The sequence below is a fragment of the Scomber scombrus genome, chromosome 3, assembly GCF_963691925.1.
Source record: "Scomber scombrus chromosome 3, fScoSco1.1, whole genome shotgun sequence".
Classification (NCBI taxonomy): domain Eukaryota; kingdom Metazoa; phylum Chordata; class Actinopteri; order Scombriformes; family Scombridae; genus Scomber; species Scomber scombrus.
In genome coordinates this window covers 14,475,717-14,496,094 of record NC_084972.1, presented here as the reverse complement: position 1 = coordinate 14,496,094, position 20,378 = coordinate 14,475,717, and the positions used below count along the sequence as shown (strand labels likewise).

The 20,378-nt window shown below is 40.7% G+C and overlaps 1 protein-coding gene across 1 annotated transcript; it reads right to left on the bottom strand.

Annotated features, from left to right (window-relative positions):
* Window positions 1-192: 192 nt before the first annotated feature.
* On the bottom strand, window positions 193-17,075 carry ikbke (inhibitor of nuclear factor kappa B kinase subunit epsilon). Its single transcript, XM_062416482.1, has 21 exons — window positions 15,841-17,075; window positions 15,283-15,382; window positions 14,924-15,061; window positions 14,420-14,549; window positions 14,161-14,342; window positions 12,566-12,726; window positions 12,274-12,384; window positions 11,986-12,165; window positions 10,888-11,084; window positions 10,071-10,129; window positions 9,884-9,975; window positions 9,622-9,723; window positions 9,281-9,338; window positions 8,973-9,085; window positions 8,809-8,885; window positions 8,662-8,701; window positions 8,467-8,568; window positions 2,816-2,912; window positions 1,144-1,235; window positions 1,001-1,072; window positions 193-911 (listed from the first exon to the last, which is right to left on the bottom strand). Exons 2-21 carry the CDS (start codon window positions 15,379-15,381, stop codon window positions 845-847), a joined length of 2,169 nt encoding a protein of 722 aa, XP_062272466.1. The 5' UTR covers window position 15,382; window positions 15,841-17,075; the 3' UTR covers window positions 193-844.
* Between the last annotated feature and the right edge of the window lie 3,303 nt (window positions 17,076-20,378).

The following is a 20,378-nucleotide window of genomic DNA, read 5'->3' as shown; positions in this document are numbered from 1 at the left end:
TAATACAGAGAAATAACTTATCACTCAAGTTACACATACACAGAGGTAAACTGTAACTTCAAAGTCTCTGGACCCACAAAATTAAATCAAAGTGAAAGTAAAAATCACTTCATGCCTTCTCTTTTGAGTGTATGGTATCAACATGCCTCTGTCAGGAAGAATCTCCAAGTTCTGAAAAGTTGATAAGTGCTGTGTGCTTGGAGATGCTGAAAGTCACTGATGCAATCAAGCACAACGATATGCCTGAAGTAAGAAATTAAATCATGTGAAACTATTTGAATGATCAACAGAAAATGACTAAAATCCCTTTATTCAACAAGCACACAGACAGAAAGGCAGACACTAACATACAGAGTTAGTCGTGTTAAATTTAGAGGTTTTCCAGATTCCGCAGTGCTTCGTCTGTGGGACACAGAAGAAACAGCCAAAACAAAAACACTCCAGCAGCTGACTTAGCATTCATTTGGCTTTATCCTGAGAGTCCATCACTGTGGCAGACCATTAGAAATACAATAACACTAAAAGGCATTAATGAGGTTTGTATTGAACTGCTGTACACAGTTGTCAACCACGCACACACACACACAATCACACTGACTAAAAATCCATCAGTAGCATTTCCGCCTTCTCCGTACTGTGCATCTTATCTCTAAATTGAGATTCACAATTTATTGATTGATTGTTTTCAGCCGCTTCCTTTTCATATAACAGACTGCAATCACTCCTTGAAATAAGATCCAGCACAACGTCCATAACTGCTCATGAGTGGCAGTTAATAAAAGAGGTGTTTGTCGGAATGAGTGTATTTGTTCGTGTATTAAGATGCAAAGACGCTGCACTTTGGTCACAGTGTAGAGGGTCTGGCCAAGCTCGGCTCCAGAGCTGCTGATGCTGAGTTCACTGTTCCCAGACTACAGAACAAAACAAAGAATAACATCATTCTGGGTCATCTATTGACTTATTGACATGTAAGGACAAGAAGTCTGTCTGTGTAACTGACCTCTCTATAATGCTGTTGTTACACTGTAGTTCTCTGACCAAAATCTCCATTTCCTCCTTAAGATGGTGCATCCTAGAACAAAGAGAGATGTTATTAGGGCAACTGTCTCTATTTTACACACACAAACACACACACACACACACCTGGAGACCATCTGGTCTTTGTCCCTTGGCATGATTCCAGGCTGTTGTCCTGGTCTGTTGGTCTGCAGAGCAAACAGGTTTCTGTCCAGAACCTGAGGTAGAGAGATGAGACGTTACATCATCACATCACTGAGATGCTACTAGAGATACAATCACAATTAAAGCCGCAAGCGGCGATGGCGGGCCCTCGCTCACCCATGCCACCGCGGGGCCTGAGGCATGGCGGGGCTGTGGCGTGAAGCAGAAAGTGAGAAAAAACCTGGAAGGAGGCCAAAAATGCAATGTTTCGTTCATCAAGTAGGGGGCAGTCACAGGTAGTTACACATATGGTCTGGTGTGGTCTGGTGTGTTCAGGGCGGCCAATCATCAGTCATGTGAAGTTTGGAGTGAATTGGACAAAGCATGAAGGAGTTATGAGAGGTTGATGGTTCATCCACCAGGGGGCAGTAGAGTGTAACAAAACACAAGCGGTTGCGTTCAGGGTGGGACAGTGATTACACATGTGAAGTTTCGTGGAAATCGGACAATGTTGATGCAAAAAATGGCACTTCCTGTTTCCACTAGGGGGCGACATGAGCGACACCCCTATCAGATGGAAGAGGTCTCCACCCTGGACCTGTGTATCAATTTTCATGATGATACGTATTCAATAAAGCCATCAAAAAGCCAAACGTATTTTCATGGCGAGGAATTGATGGTAGCCACGCCCCCACAGGGACGCCATTACTCGTAGCTTCACAGTGTTCATAATGTAGCTTCACCAACTGGTTATGCATGTTTTAGAAGTGGAATGAAGTTGATGGGGTCAACTATGTATTTTTCATGAATTTAAGTTCACTTCCTGGTACCACCGGGGGGCGCTATGAGTTACGTGGGAAGTTAATATATCGTGACGTTCAGGGCGGAGCCATCATCATGTCCAGCAAGTTTGAAGCTGATTGGATGAAGTATGTGGGCGTGAGAGCCACTCGTATGTACATGGCGAGCATGCCAAAGTTAGTTGAGCCCTGGCAGACACGCCCTTTGACCTACGGATGCGCAGAGCACAACTTAAGCTCAGCTAGGTCTGGAGATGTTGCGTACCTAATTTGAACTTGATCGGGCGAACGCTGTGGGAGGAGTTAATTTTAGGCGGGAAAAATCAAAACCAAAATGGCCGACTTCCTGTTGGGTTGAGGTCATGAGGTCAAGAGGCTTTTTTGCATATGTGGGTATAATACATATGTGTACCGAATTTTGTGAGCATAGGACAAAGTTAGCAAAATTCCCTATGGGCATTTTTGGACTTTGTAGGGGGCGCTATTCCGCCATTCTGCGTCGACCATGTGTGACCACCCAAAAATATCGAATTTCGGATGAGGCCGGACGTCCGTGCAAAAGTATAAGCATTTTCGCATTTGGGAAAGGGGCGAAATTGGGGCACAAAATGTCGGAAGAATAATAATAATAATAAACATTACAATTTCAATAGGGCTTTCGCCAGGCGACTTGCAGTCGCCGCTCGGGCCCTAAATATATTAGACAAAAATAAATAAATAAAAAGATACACTTGTTAGCACTCCACTAATGTATGTTGTTGTTGTTGTATGTGTTTAGGTATAATGTGATAGTAGACAGACTGAAAGTCTTCAGTGACCAGTTCCGAGCCAGGGATGAAAAGTGAATTGTTTACTTTATTCTGGCGCTGCTCGTTCATCTCCAAGTCTGCCAACAAGCCTCTGGAGAAAGAGCTGAAGTCCTGCAGTCTGGTCTGCATATCCAGTAAAACACTGCAAATACAACAAGGAAACATTTTGTATGTCAAAACTACCATATTTACAACACCAGTGTCAGCTTGATTACAAAGAATATGATCAGCAGCACAGGTCAAAATGGTAAATTGTTAAATTTGTTAACTAACTGTACAGTTCTACAAGTTTTACAATATAAATTAATGTTTGTTACATTCAACCCTAACCCTTGCCAAATGAGTTCACAAAATGCTGATTAAGTCAATCACTGCCAAATTAATGTCTCTGTATTTCACAGTATACTAGAGTTTTTAAATCTTGTGTCGGGTTATACATTCCCGCGCTGGCCAGATAAATGCATGAATGCAGACCAGAGCTGTTCACAAGTCATTTTTTACAAGTCCAAGTCAAGTCTCAAGTCTTTGAGCTAGAGTCCAAGTCAAGTCTCAAGTCTTTGAGGGTCAAGTCCAAGTCAAGTCTCTGGTCAAGAGTCCGAGTCAAGTCTCAAGTCTCTCGCCAACACTAAATCAAATTCAAATTCTGACCTTAGAGCTGTACAATCCTTCATCCTGATCAGTTAGCCTTGCGAGCACCTGCCCATGTCTGTTTTTGTGGTGTTTTAACTGTCTGCTGTCACTGAAGTTTGTATGTATGTATCTGTTTGTATGTTGAGATGCCCTCTCCTGAAACTGTAACCAAATCTACCTTCGGCTATTACCTTGACCTAGACCTTGATATAGGACAGTATGAAAATGTATCTATTGTAGGTTCACTATAGAGAATCTACTGCAATGTGATGTGAAGAAACATACACTAAGAATTATTTCAATTCCATAACTGTATTTTCTTCAACCATAAAATAATTATTTTAACAATGTTGTAAAATACAACAAAATGAACAAAACATGAACATCACAGAAACACTGCAGTTTAACACTGTGGTACAAACAGATGTTCATTATTTTTTTCTCCAAGCTGCCTTTTATCTGCTGCTTAACACAACACACAGCAGGGAATGTGTGGGGATATTATAATATATATATATATATATAATGACCATAGTTAACGCAACGTTGTGTTTTTTAATAATTAGTAGCGGAGCCACTAAGTCAGTGGCACTAAATAACGGAGTTGCAGTGGTTTCCTGTCTGAGCTTTCAAAATAAAACCTTTGCTATTGTGCGCTTCTTATTATTATTAACAAACAAATTTGGGGCTTGTCAATTACAGGAGAAATGACGGGAGGGCGGCGGGAGATGGGTTCGAAATATGGGAGAACCAGGGAATAACGGGAGTGTGAAGGCATTGTATCCAAACGTAATGATCTGAGGCACTCCTGCTGAACTTGTCGCACTCGCCATTGTCAATGTCTGATACTGAAGATGCGCGCTTCACACATGGCGCATGCGCGTGGCATGACGTTGGTGTTTACATCTAGCTCAGAGCCAGAGATCATACAAAAAGATGAATGACAGATAAATAATGAGAATAATAATAACAACATGAAATAAAAGTTGTTCGCGAGTCTCAAGCCTCGAGTCGAAGTCAAGTCTGAAGTCTTTTGAGGTCGAGTCCAAGTCGAGTCTGAAGTCACAGTTTAGTGAGACGTAAGTGCAACTCGAGTCAGAGTCGCGAGTCCGAGTCCCCAGCTCTGATGCAGACTTCTGCCAGCCAAGCCAGCTAACTTCCATTCAGCTCTCTGCTTACTTGAAGGGGATGAAATAATTTAATCATGTGGCTCTTCTAGACTTTCCAAATGTTATCAGACAGAACGGATCAAATTATGGTTGTGTGATACTCAAAAATATTTATCCACTGTTTTACAGCCACAATAGTAGTGATGAAGTAGGCAACAGCGGAGTCTATAACATAAGTATGTATCAATACTGTTTTTTGTAATAACTCTCACTGCCAGGAGGAGGAGACAAAAGTCCCACACTTTTGAATAGGCCAAGACAATTAACATTAAAAACTATTGATAGTATAATTATAATACCTACCAGGTCATATATGATATTAAAAGTCTAAATATATGTATATTTCAACATATGTTATCTATAGATCGATATGATGAAACAGTCTCTAGCTGATCAAAATTGAAAAGAAAGGAAAGATATAGAGTAAAGTAACAAGATGTATGATCTCAATGTCATTGGGTCAACAAATGTGAAGTGGGATTAATGAGGCAGACTACTAATTCAATCTGTCCTAGACGGACTGCTGATGGTGATGTCCTACTGTCTTGTGTTAATCTTCTTCTTGTAAGCCTCAATCAGCTGTGTGTGAATGGCTGTCAAACAGTTATCTAACACAGATGAGTGACTCTGGTCCAAAGTTTACACTGCTTCAGGAGCTTAAGGGCCCTTTCAAACCTACCTCCTTGGGTCCAGACTTTATTACTTTTCAGATTGATCCGAACCCAAATTACAGGTGTGAAACCTACTCTGGACCACAGTCCAAAAAGCCAAACCCTTGTCCCACAAATAGAGGTGGTCTCGATCTGGATCAAACTGGTTCAGTTCATTTCTAGCGTGCAAATATTTTTTTTGGTGGGTCACACTTTCGGACCAATTACAGGAAGTTACAGCAGGCTTCTTCAGTATCGGAAAAAGGGAAAATGAGCAGCAGTAGCACATTAAAAGAGTAGGAGACCAAGTTTTAATTGAAGTATGGTCTGATGATGTTATTAAAAGTAAACTGGAAAAAAGTTCATAAAAATGCCAACACTTTCCAGGTTTTTTTTTAGAGAGGATGAGAGTGAGAGGATATGAGAAGACAGAAGAGCAATGCCACCTTGAGATAACGTAAAGCCATAATATTATTATAATGGCAACTAAATTAATCGGTCCCTTCGTTTTTCTCCATCCATTCATCCATTTTCTGCCGCTTATTCGGGGCCGGGTCACGGTGGTATCAGGCTAAGCGATGTGACCCATACATCCTTCTCCCAAGCAACGTTCGTCAGCTCCTCCTGGGAGATTCCAAGGCGTTACCAGGCCAGAAGGGATACATAATCCCTCCAGCGTTTTCTGGGTCTACCCTGGGGTCTCCTCCCAGTTGGACGTGCCTGGAACACCTCCAGAGGGAGGCCAGGTTCAACGGCCAGGATGGAATCCGCATTGTTCCTCCTGCATCAAAGGTTCGACAAGCGGACGGAGCCTCCTTTCCAGCACCTTGGCATAAGCTTTTCCCAGGAGGCTGAGTAGTGTGATCCCCGATAGTTGGAACACACTCTCCGGCCCCCCTTTTTAAAAATGGGGACCACCATCCCGGTCTGCCAGTCCATGGGCACTGTCCCCGATCTCCATGCAACATTGAAGAGGCGTGCCAACCATGACAACCCCACAATGTCCAGAGCCTTCAGCATCTCAGGCCGAATCTCATCCGCCCCAGGCGCCTTGCCACTGAGGAGCTGTTTAACTACCTCAATGACCTCTGCCAGGGATATGAATGAAGATCCCCCCGGATCATCCAGCTCTGCCTCTTCTACAGAGGACATGTTGGCCGGGTTTAGGAGTTCCTCAAAGTGCTCTTTCCACCCCCCGACAATATCCCCAGTCAAGGTCCGCAGTTCTCCGCCCCTGCTGAGAACAGCCTAACCTAAGCCCTGCTTCCCCCTCCTGAGTCGCCTGATTGTTTGCCAGAACTTCTTCGAGGCCGTCCGATAGCCCTTCTACATGGTCTCACCAAACTCCTCCCACACCTGGGTTTTTGCTTCTGCAACTGCCCGAGCCGCTGCCTTCCTGGCCGTCCGGTACCTGTCTGCTGCTTCCAGAGACCCCTGGGCCAGCCAGGACCCAAAGGCAAGGCAAGGCAGTTTTATTTATATAGCGCATTTCATACACAGTGGCAACTCAATGTGCTTTACATAAAAGAAACATTTAACAGAAAAAATTGAAAAAAAACATGGAATTTGAGAAATAAAAATAAAACCAAATAATCCAACACATACATACCCCCCCCCCCCCACACACACACACACACACACACACACACACACAGGACAAGGACATAGAGTGCAAATGAAAGATTACAATTTAAAGTGCTTTGAAAGAGCTCAATCATAAGCACAGGAGAAAAGAAGTGTTTTTAACCTGGATTTAAAAATATTCACAGTTGGGGCTGATTTCAGTTCTGCCGGTAGTTTGTTCCAGTTGTGTGCAGCATAACAGCTAAAAGCTGCTTCACCATGTTTAGTCTGAACTCTGGGCTCCACTATCTGACCTGAGTCAGTAGATCTCAGAGCTCTACTGGGTTTATATTCTACTAAAATGTCATTCATGTATTCTGGACCTAAACCATTCAGTGATTTGTAGACCAGTAGCATAACTTTAAAATCTATTCTATAGCTGACTGGGAGCCAGTGTAAAGACTTTAGAACTGGAGTAATGTGCTCTGATCTCTTTGTTCTGGTTAAAACTCGAGCTGCAGCGTTCTGAATGAGCTGCAGTTGTTTAATGCTTTTTTGTGGGAGTCCAGTCAGAAGACCGTTACAGTAGTCGAGTCTACTGGAGATGAAAGCATGAATCAACTTCTCTTGGTCTGTTTGAGACATAAAACCCTTCACTCTGGATATGTTCTTAAGCTGATAGAAGGCTGTTTTGGTGATTGATTTGATATGACTGCTGAAGCTCAGATCTGAGTCTATCAGCACGCCAAGGTTTCGGACTTGGTCGCTAGTTTTTAGAGAGAGTGACTCAAGATGTTTACTGACAGCAATCCTCTTCTCTTTATTGCCAAAAACAATTACCTCAGTTTTGTCCTGATTTAATTGAAGGAAATTTTGGTTCATCCAATTTATTACTTGCTCTAAACAGTGACACAATGACTGTATTGGACTGTAGTCATCCGGGGACAGTGCTAGGTATATCTGCGTGTCATCTGCATAACTGTGATAGTCTACATTAGAGTTCTGCAGAATTTGACCCAAAGGCAGCATATATAGACTGAACAGAAGGGGTCCAAGAACTGACCCCTGAGGAACTCCGCTCCTCCAAGTAGGACCTGAACCATTGTAGGACTGTTCCGCTGAGTCCTGCCCAAGTTTCCAACCTGTTCAACAGTATACTGTGATCCACAGTGTCAAACGAAGCACTGAGATCCAACAAAGGCCTCCTTCTTCAGCTTGACGGCCTCCTTTACCGCCGGTGTCCACCAGAGGGTTCTCCGGTTGCCGCTCCGACAGGCACCGATGACCTTCAGGCCGCAACTCTGAGCAGCCGCCTCCACAATTGAGGTCTTGAACATGGTCCACTCGGACTCCATGTTCTCACCCTCCCCAGGAATGCATGAGAAGTTCCTCCGGAGTTCCTCGTTTTTCTCCATTAATTCAAATGGCAATAGAAGGCTACTTGTCAAATTGATGCACGTCTGTCTACAAATCAATTAATGTCAAGTATAGGGAGATGCAGCCCAAGTGGGTGATGACTACGGGATGTAGGTATGTCATGTAAAGTGTAGTGCACTTGCATAATCACAATGTGATTGCGAAACTAACCACATCAAATGTAGACTAGTAACAAAACCATGAACCTTTGTTTGAACTTTCAGGTGTGAAAAGGCCTTAAAAATCTGAATAAAAAACCTGCTCTGACCTGCTCCATGTCCTTGTTGAGGCCAAAAGCTCTTTGTATCTCTGCACACAGTCTTCTCTGAAGAGCGACTTCCCTCTCTTAATGTGGGACGACAGGTGGATTCTGGGACGGAAGAATGAACATCCAACAACATGAAAATGAACATCCTTTACTGGCTGGGTGAGCACAACAGCAGATGTGTGGACACATACTTACTTCTCAAACTTGTGGATTTGCTCATCATTATATGCCAGCTCTGTGGTGAAAATGTGGTGAAGTGAGTTAATGTTGGTGCTGTAAACATCACCATGCACAAACAGAGCAATAAATATACAGTATATTAAACTAGAGAAGCACACATACTGCCAGTCAGTCTGTCTTTACGGTAGTGCTGATGAATTGCTGTTATTTTCTGGAGCAGCATCTCTATCTTCTGACAGCTGAGGGCGACAAGAGGTCAAACTTCAAACATCACAAACCAATGAGCCCACCCTGAAGCTGTGATTTCCTGCTGTTCCCTGGAGTACCTTTTGTCGTTGGCCAGGATCTCAGCTAGTTTGGCCTGTTCTATCTGCAGGTGATCCAGCCGGTTCTGAAACTCTTGGATGCTGGCAGCGTATATAGGCAGGTGCTCATGGACCTGTAGGGACAGTAAACACAGACTGTGATACTTCGTAAATCAATGAGAAATACTACTAACAATGATCTTAATCTGATAAATGTGCAGTGGCCATTTAAGAAAAAATGGAATACAAAGATGAAAAAAGCAACATCCAAAGCCTGTTTCCCACCACAAGCAGGTTTCTGTGATGCAGCTCACTTTGATGACACTCACCAGCTGCAGCTTGTGGCTGTTATCAGGTGAACCTGGATTTTCTGAAGCATACTGTCCTCTAAGAAACATACAGATACAACAGATATGGAAGGAGAAAAAAACAAGAGGAAGTTTTGGGGTGGGATTATGACAATACCAGAAATGTCGGAGACATTTTTGTCAACAGACCTCACAGATCTCAGAATCGACATTAATATAACAAAATCAAGTTCTGATGCTGACTGATTCAGTCTCACATCACACTCAGGGGAGTACGCTGAGCCTAAAACAGAAACTACATCAAGTGTGACATAAAAGAGTTCCTTTATTAAGTTTCAAAATGTGTGTAGATAAAAACTCACAGCACATGAATCCTGTGTTCTATGCTGAGACAGGACTGCAGTCTAAAGGTGATCATCGCAATATTATGCATGGCCTCTCCACACTCCCTGCGCAGCCTCATGCTGAGGAACAATACGAGTGTACAAAGGGGAGACATGGAGGAGAAATGGAGGGAAGAAGAGCTTGTTGAGGGTCATTACCTAGAGTCATTACATAACTATTGAGATGCATCGTTCAATTCAGTAGGAAAAAAAAATTCTTATTTGAGTGTATATGTCTCACATGTAGCTGTAGTATCCCTGCAGTAGCAGCTCTCGGTGTGTGTGCAGCAACTGTACTATCCTTAGATACTGGTGGACCACTCCCACTATTACCTACAAAGAAAGGGGAATTACATGAGATAATGATGTTGGATGGGAGGCATATGACACTTAAAATTAAGAAAAAGCTAGTGTAACTTGGGCACTACCTTGGAGAAGTTGTAGTCTGCTACAATGTCAAACTTGGATGGGATGACAGGAGTCTCGGCTACAGAGGAGAGAAGAAAACAATTCCATAAAAACATATTCATGTGTACGTGTGGCTGCACATTAAATAGTAAAGTTGCAGATATTCTATATTCTCCTTACTGTCATCAAATCCCATAAAAAGATGAAATAACATATAGTAGTCAAACCGTTGCACTGGGTGACATGTTCTTCATTTAGCCCATAACATGGGCACTGTAGTTTACTTATGAGTCAATTCCACAAACATCATCCTGTTGTGTTAAATACTCACTTGAGCACCAAATTGGCAGCTGACAATAGTCCCCAACAAATGCACTATTTGCTAAAAGCTACAGTGCTCAGCTGTTCAGGTAAATGCATTTTTTCAAACTTGATATTAATGGCCCATGTTAAAAGACTTGTCTTCAAATATGATGAAAGTTAAGAAAGAGACAGGCTATCAAATTGTTGGCTGTGAAATTGTTGTGGGATTTGTTGGCAGTTATAAAATTATAGAATCCCGCCAGCTTTATCCTTTTATAATTACAGCAGACATTATATAAAATATTATTTTTGTCGTTTTCTTTTTAAACCAACTTTAACCAGGCACTTCATGCAACCAGTGGAAAACAGCTGATTCAAAAAGATGCCTTTTTTTCTTGTGTAAGATAATTAGATTCTGGAAAACACCTGAGATCATCATATCACAACTCTTTCATATATCCCAAGGGGAAAGCAAAGAACTAAGAAGAGGAAATATCCAGACTTCAAACATGTGTGTGTGTGTCTTTGTCGTACGTTCTCTGAATGGCAGACTGGTGTTTGCTTCAGGCCCATCACTGAGCAGAATAAGGGGCTGGTCAGGTGAAGTGCACGGCAGGTTGACCACCTTCATGCTGCCCTCAAGAGGAAGGTCATGGCCCAGATACAACAGATGTTGCTGCTGTACTCCTATACCAGTCTGAGACGCCACCTCCTCAAAGAAGACTGACACACTGGGTGGATTGAGAGAAGAGACAAAAGTATTTTTAGCCATTAGACGCCTTTTAAAATTTATGTTTTTTAATATCAGTATCAGAATGTTGACTCAGCTGTCTCAGTCAGGGCTCTTTGTTACTGCTCATCTTACATTAGTCTGCACAAATGCATCAGTGCATCGGCAATAACTAGAGCAGATGTTTGGTGTTTTTAATATGAATATGTATTTGTGGAGATACCGAGAGTGCTCATGTGCAACACTGTAGTAAAAGAAGAGAAAAACTGGACATGTTACATTGTGTAATGGTTGCCTTTAGTTTGTTTTTACCACTATTAATTAATAAAGTTTGTATTTAATGGTTTCAAAAAATATTCAACATAATAATCCTGCTTTAATCCAAATAGAGATGTGGAGTTGTTTTTTTGAATAAACATTTAATTTTAATCTTACTCACCTTGATCAAATTTAACATAATTATTTACAACCATGATTTAGCTCACATCACATCATGTTCCTCAAATGGTCAAATACTATATATTTAAGATACGTTATACTAATCTCTTCTCTTGCACCATGCCATTTAGTAATACCTAATTAACAGGTAAAGCACATTTTATGGTCAGGGAAATAGAAACTTGTCAAGACACTGTATGCCACAATAACATAACACGCTGTTTTGTCATGTCATGGCACCAACAACTTTGTAATAGTTTAAAATGAAATTTGGACAGACATGGCAAAAATGATACACAACATGCCGGCATGCTGCAGCCTCCTCTACAGAACAGAGAAGAAAGAGAGACTAACAGTCTGCTGTTTCATGGCATGCATGTTTTAAATAGTCATGTAATCTCTCAAATGCTTAACTGGTGTTTGATCAGAGTGATACGTGTGACAATACACATGTGCACACTTACGTGCTGTAATGGTGTATGTAGATACAGTGTGCCATGGCCTGTTGCAGTGCAAAGAGGTGAACCGGCTGCCGCTGCAGTATGTCTGTGGTGGCTTTGAAGAACTGGTCAAAACCCCAACACCTCTCCTGATCAGCCTCAAGTATACCTGCAAGCACAGGAACCAGCTGTACACTCAGACCCCTGCAGAGAGAGAGAGACAGAGGTGATTTAGGAAAAATGAACAATTTGCTCTCTTATCAAATAATCACTGTGTGTAATCATGTTCACACTCTTTATGAAATAACCTACTGTGAAAGTTGGCAGCTGTGAGGTAGGTGGTAGCACCACTCTATTGGTCCATTATCGACTCGTTGTATTCCAGCGATCGCCCCCATAGGTTTCTCTGTAGTTATTTTGTACCTACACAACAAAACACACAAGCTAGGCTGACAGATATTGAACTGAACTAAATTCTGCCCTCCCAAAGAAACAACAGGCATCAAAACGTTTTTGTCTAAGGGCAGATTCTGAGCACGTTTTAAAAAGCAGAGTGGTTATTTTATTTACACAGAAAATGTTTTATCTGGTCTACTATGCTTACATGGTGGGCTTGTTCCTGCGGGGTCCTCCATACGGAGCAAAGGGGAGACTCCCAGTGGCTGCGTGGTAAAATGTCACACCAATACTCCACAGGTCGACACTCACTCCATAGGACTTCTGATGAGGCTTACGTAGCACAGCACGCTCATACATGTCTGGGTGCTACATACATACACACAGACACACAGAGTAAGACACAAGCAAGTCTGCAGAGGTAGATATACAGTCATCATATCTTCATATGTTAGCATGTAGAAGGTAAGATCTACTCAAGTATAATCTAAGTGTCAAATGAAAGCCATGTCTTTTTCCCACCATGTACACTTTTCACAGGAATCTTTTTCTTGTTATCAGGGAATATCATGTTTGAATTGACAGCATGTCAATTTTTTTTTTTTAAATATAAGCCTGTAAGTAGGTAGGTATATATATGTACAACGTTTACATTTTTATGATATATACTATATTCTTATTGTTTGGCACATATGAAATCACTGTTCATTACAGAAGTCCATGTTTGTTGGTCTGTCAAATTATTCTGTATATGCATTAGTCCCATGTTCAGTTATATACCATCATAAGAAATATATTCGTAATTAGTCCACTAGAGGGCGCCCCAGTCAATGCAATGCTTTCTAGGTATCAAGCTCTGGGCTTTACATGGCTTTTCTCACAAAGCCAGTTCAACACAGTCAAGTTTAAACTGGTGATCCTGAGCAACACAGGATTTTCAAGTCAAGCTGGAGAGGATTCACATGCAATGATGCAGGGTTCATAACAAACCACTAATCACATGCAACAGATAAGAGAGTGGAGGGTAAACAATATCTCAGGGAGGATATGGGGCTTTTATACTAGTAAAGATAGCATTATTTAGTGACTTATATACTGTAAGCACAACCAGAATATAAATGGAAGAAACTTAATTAGTGGATAATAATACAGACTATATTGATTTGTAATAATGAGCACAGTGAAGAAATGTATTACTAACATAGATCTTTTTTTTAACAGTGACAGGAATTGCCAAAAGAGGTTTCCTTGAAGGAAAACTGCAGATAGAGAAGGTTACCAAATGCATAAGTTTATAATCACCCATCATAATGGCACATTGAGCAGACTTTTTATTGATGGTTTAAATTTCTTTTTCATTTGACTTGTATGTATTTATCCAGGGCATTAGTTAAGGAAGAATACACTCTAAAAAGATTTTTTGCTCACGAAGTCACCTTGTGTTCTTTAGGGCAGCAGTAATGAATATGAATATGATAAGCTATGCAAAGGTTGCCTGTAAGCTTACCAGTAGTAATGATGATGTAAGAGAACTTGTGATGCACCATATGGTGGAGACAAATCTCAAAAACACAGCTGCTGAGACATTAAAGCCGTTTATGAAAATCTAATTTCCAACAGCGGGCATCGCTTTTGTTGTTTATCACCCTGTGGATTTTGTTTCTGTGCTAGTTGTCGTGTTATTAATTGAATTTGGAGCAAAGTTAAGGGAATTTCTGCTTACAAAGACTTTCCAGAAGGAAGGAAGTCATTTTTGACTGCACATACCCATAAAGAGGTTTGTCAGTGTCCCTGTTCTCTTACCAGATACTCTTCAGTTCCATAGACTGACACAAACTTCTCATCATCATCCAGTTCTCTTGCTGCTCCAAAGTCAGTCAGCTTATAAACAGATTTGCCATCTTCCCCAACCTGCCTCATGATGTTGCCTGGTTTAATGTCCCGGTGCACCACTCCATTTTCCCTCAGGTGATTCATTCCCTGCACTGAAAGAGCACAGACAGAGGAATAATTCAATTTTGGTATATAAAGTTATTAAACAAAATCAGATGCGCATACCCACCAACACATTGCAATACAGTGAGGAACTCTGTTTCAGGGAGGCCAAAAGCATTTTCTGGTTCCTCAAGCAGGCTGAGCAAACTTCCTCCTGAGCAATATTCCATCACCAGTACCTTCTGTTTAGACGGCAGCTATAAAGACAGAGATTAGTAAGTGAGGTTCATTACTTCTCTGTATTGCAAACATTATGAAAATATTAGAAAAAAGCTTTACAACAGATTAACACTTAAAACCATCCTAAACACTGCAAATATTGAGGAAGGTGACTCCAGTTTTCCTTGAATCTATTTTTGCCGTATTTATTTATAATTTTGATGAGCGGACTTGTAGAAAACAATTTTGATCACATTGTCTAAAAGTGTAAGACGAGGAGCTTAAATGCTTTTCTTTGCAGTAAAATGTATATGCAATAAAGGTGTTGTGCAGTTTCAAACAGTGATAATTATCTAATCTAAACGCATCACTGTGTTTTTCCCCTTATTGCTCCTTTTCATGGTAGCCTTACCTCCTCCACAGTGTACAACCTGACAATATTGCTGTGGTTGAGCTTCCTCAGCATCTCAAACTCTCGCATCTGGACCTCATGGGGGCGGTGGTAACTCAGTAGATTAAACACCTTGACAGCCACCAGCTCACCTGACCTCTTAACACACACAAAACACACGCACATTAACATCAGCACTGACGTATCACACACAAGAAGGTCACACAGTCTATGCATCTGCACTTCAGCCACAACCTCATCTTATCGCACATCCTGCTTTGAGCCAAAAAGTAGGCCTATACATCTGAGATTATGGCAGTAGTGATGAAAATGAGTCACTTGATGCCTTGTGATGATAAAATCATCCACACTGCTGCTACCTTGTTGCGTGCCTTGTAGACACTAGCAGTCGCCCCCTGACCAAGGACATCCTGTAAAGACCAGAGGTAGTTTGTTGTACTGGCTGTTATCCCTGACATACTGGAAAAAGAGAATAATTAAACAGTGAATTAGAAAAACATTAACAGAAACAGGAAAGAGACAAGTCCTCTTTGTTCTTGGTGTTCTTTAAGAAATTAAAATGTACTCATTTAAGATGAAATTCAAGACAAAGTAGCTTGATAAACTACTGTACAAACTGAAAGCTTACTTAATTATGGAGGTAAAAATACTTAAAGATCACACATTCTGTTGATTTACAATGACATCCCTATAGAGGTGAACAGCATGCTCTAATGCCTTACTTGAGCCAACATGACACATTGTCTTGTTGACTTTCCACTTTAATAACACTAGTCAATTATGCTAGTAATGAACCTATGGTTTACTTTACCTAACTGCTAATAAAAAGGTTCATTTAGACAACTGAAACAGGACAACAGCTGCAGTTAACAGCAGTGTTTTAATCTACTTTATATCACTTTAATTCAGTGACTTACCTTATAACCTGTATGCTGAGCTTTCAGGCTGCTACTGCACAACAACCCCGAGTCAAAATGAACGTGGATGCTGTCAGTTACAACACAAGCTGTTCCGTGGATTTACGGTAAATGTTCACTCAGAAAAACTAAACACGCCTACACGTGAAGCTTCTTCCGCACTGACACACAGCTGCATGCTTTTCTGAGCAGATAAGGCCTGTTGTTGACGGTAATGGCAAATATATCCAGTTTCTTTATAACGTGGATCCAGAGACTTCACCAGTTTATGTAAAGACAGCAGCTGGCAGCTTCGCATTGCGATGGAGGAAGTATCGGCTTCATACGGGGAGGACTCTTTAGCGGTACATTTCAGGGCGGAAATGGAGCGACGTGTTAAGTTTCAGTCTGCTCCAAGCTGTAACAACCAGGGCCTCATTCTCCACATACTGGAAACTATGCGGAAGTTCCTCAAAATGCAAATGTTACCAACTATTTTCAGTGGAAAGTAGCTACACTTTGCAGGAAAAGCAGATGTGGGAAGTAACGAAGTATTTGTTTCGTTACTAACTGTACTTAAGTAGATTTTCCAGGAATCTGTACTTTACTTTATTATTTTTCTGACGACTTTTTACTTTTACTCCCTACATTTGAACACAAATATCTGTACTTTCTACTCCTTACATTGACAAACAGGCTCGTTACTTTCAACCTCGGTGGCATTATAAAAAGAAGACATGACGTGCAAATAAGGAATAAAAAAACACATCGTTTTTTCCCCTCTTGCGCCTGTATGTATTTATACGGTCTTGTTATTGCATTGTCTTGTGTTTTATTTTGTTTTGTTTTTTGTTGATGTGGACCTGCGGAGGCGTCCATTAATAAAGTGTTGTTATATCATTATTATTAGTATTAGTATTATTATTTTTGGTGTGCCGCTCCGTGTGGCCCCAGGTAAGATGCCCACATCGAAATCTGCTACTGCAATAAAAGTCCAACAATGTGTGCAGACAGTTCAGGAATATGACCAACACATGCTGTGCACTGTGTACAGTTTACAGAGGTCGATTATAACAGCAGTCTATGACAGTGAGGAGCGATTAACGCCAGTCAAAAAAAATTAACACTTTAGCTGTGTCTCAATTCAGGGGCTGCATCCTTGTAAGGACGCATTTTAAGGGCGGTTACGTCACAGCGCCACGCCAAGGCCTGTCCCAATTCGAAGACTCCTCAAACGAATGCTCAAACGCAGCCTCAAAATGCGTCCTTGTTTTCCCTGTTTTTGAGGATGCATCGCTACTATCCTTAGCGGCCTTATATATCCCAAGATCCTTTGCGCGCCGCTGTTCAGTCCCATAGATATCTATAGAACATGTGTTCCATATATATCTATGTGCAGTCCCGCAAAAAGAACAATGGTTGTTATTGTTAATAAATGTTTATGTTTTTATATGGTATTGTTATAAAATAAAAAATATTGTTAGTTGTTGTCTTTGTTGCTTGTTGTCATTGTACGTTGTCTTTTCCATTTAGTATTTACAACTTAAGTACAATTTATAACAGGATTAGCAAACGGCATAAAGTGCTACTGTTCAGGAACAACAAGGGATTTAATATTTTCTTTTATTAGCAAAGGATGAAACTTAACTCTACAAGGGGGCAGTCTTAACATTTAACTATTTACAAAAATACATCAGAAATAACTATTTACAGATTATTATTAGAAAATTATGTACAATTATGAACAAACTATTAACAAAATATGTATTATTAAATACAACACTACTAAAATTCCAAATGATTTACAATAAAAATAAATAAATAATAACAAATTAATAAAATAAAAAATGAAAAAAATAATGTAATAGGCTGAGCAGGAGTCCCTTAGCTCAGGTGGCTTCATGTCGTCCCCTCGGTATCTTGGGTCAAGCAGTGTTGCTTTGCGCATCATCCATTGGGTGGCAATGATAAATATCCGTTTCCTTTTCTTTTTTTTCTTTTCTTTTTTTTTTTTTTAAATAACATGAGTAGTATTTGATATATTTGTTATAATAATGAAATTATATGATACTATAATAACTAAAAATAATAATAAAATATGTAACATCTCCAACCACCACCACCACCACCACCTCTTCTTTCTTCTGTATGTCTTATTCTTCTGTTTTTTTCTTCTTTCTTCTGTTTGTCTTATACTTCTGTGTGTTTTTTCTTCTGTGTGTGCCTTTCTCGTCTTATGGGCGGGAACAGCTGGTGACGCAGCTGGTGATGCAACCAGGAAATGCTTCGAAGGCTAGACCGTCCCATTTCACAACGGTTGATGCATCCTTCTGAGGTTCCTCAGTAGCACTCGGTCTTCGAAGACCGCGAGGCTGCGTCCTTACAATGATGCAGCCCCTGAATTGAGACACAGCCGTTATGCTCGGCAGTGGCGATCCTAGGGTCTGGGTGGCCACAGACAAAGAAGCCCCCCCATCGTGATAATATTGTTATGTTGATTAATGGTGTATCGCTGTGGCTTCAGGTGTTTATTAGTTATGTCACAGCAGTGTAGTGAGCATACCGAACCATAGGGCGCGGGACTGCATAGCTATCAACTGAAGACACCAGAGATAGGCTATGGCTGTGTCTCAATTCAGGGGCTGCATCCTTGTAAGGACGCGGCCTCGCGGTCTTCGAAGACCGCGTGCTACTGAGGAACCTCAGAAGGATGCATCAACCGTTGTGAAATGGGACGGTCTAGCCTTCGAAGCATTTCCTGGTTGCGTCACCAGCTGCGTCACCAGCTGTTCCCGCCCATAAGACGTGAAAATCACACACAGAAGAAAAAACACACAGAAGTATAAGAAAAACAGCAGAAAGAAGAAAATAACATAAGAATAAGACAAACAGAAGAAAGAAGAGGTGGTGGTGGTTGGAGATGTTACATATTTTATCATTTTTTAGTTATTATAGTATCATATAATTTCATTATTATAACAAATATTTCAAATACTACTCATGTTATTTTTTTTTTTAAAAGAAAAAAAAGAAAAGGAAACGGATATTTATCATTGCCACCCAGTGGATGATGCGCAAAGCAACACTGCTTGACCCAAGATACCGAGGGGACCACATGAAGCCACCTGAGCTAAGTGTTATAAAAGCAGAACTGGTAGCGGAGATGACGGCAGCAGCAAAAGCAACACGTGAATGTCTTTTGCACAGAACTTTTTTGAGTGTTTAATTAATTATTAATATAAATGATTTAGAATTTTATTGTTTTTAGTATAATTCGTTTCGTTCGTTTAAGACCTTGGTTAAGATAATTTTATATAATTCGCTTTGCACGGGGGGAGGGGGGGCGGCATCGTCCATCGGACCAACCCCAGTGGACAGTGGAGACCAGACCCCCAAACACCCTGAATACCAGTCCAGATGATGTCCCACTGACCACAGAAGACACCAGGGTCTTTATTGTGGCATCCCATCCAGCCCAGCAGCACTGCCAGGGACTCCTGCTCAGCATGGGCAACATTATTTTTTTCATTTTTTATTTTATTAATTTGTTATTATTTATTAATTTTTTTATTATTATTGTAAATCATTTGGAATTTTAGTAGTGTTGTATTTAATAATACATATTTTGTTAATAGTTTGTTCATAATTGTACATAATTTTCTAATAATAATCTGTAAATAGTTATTTCTGATGTATTTTTTTAAATAGTTAAATGTTAAGACTGCCCCCTTGTAGAGTTAAGTTTCATCCTTTGCTAATAAAAGAAAATATTAGAGAATATATTAAATCCCTTGTTGTTCCTGAGCAGTAGCACTTTATGCCGTTTTCTAATCCTGTTATAAATTGTACTTAAATTGTAAATACTAAATGGAAAAGACAACGTGTAACAATTAACAATATTTTTTATTTTATAACAATACCATATAAAAACATAAACATTTATTAACAATAACAACCATTGTTCTTTTCGCGGGACTGCACATAGATATAATAATAATAATAAGATATATATGGAACGTCATGTTCTATAGATATCTATGGGACTGAACAGCGGTGCGCAAAGGATCTTGGGATATATAAGGCCGCTAAGGATAGTAGCGATGCATCCTCAAAAACAAGGAAAACAAGGACGCATTTTGAGGCTGCGTTTGAGCATTCGTTTGAGGAGTCTTCGAATTGGGACAGGCCTTGGCGTGGCGCTGTGACGTAACCGCCCTTAAAATGCGTCCTTACAAGGATGCAGCCCCTGAATTGAGACACAGCCTTTGTTATCCATGAGACACTCAGTAATTTTTTTTAAACGAAAAAATGAAGACAAAATTGGTGCCGACCCCCCCGAAAAGACTAAAATTTTGCGCAAGTACAATCCTGACTTCATCAAGTACAGCTTTGTAAACGGAGGTAGGGAGGTTTACAGTTTATTTATTTATCCTCTTAAGCCCAAGAGCCCCCGCCGGCGGGGGCAACAGTTCCCCCTATAAATGAAAAACGTGTCAGGGCAGTAAAACAAGCACGAATATAGTCATATGACACACCGTTTTGTTCAGATGAGCTCAGCT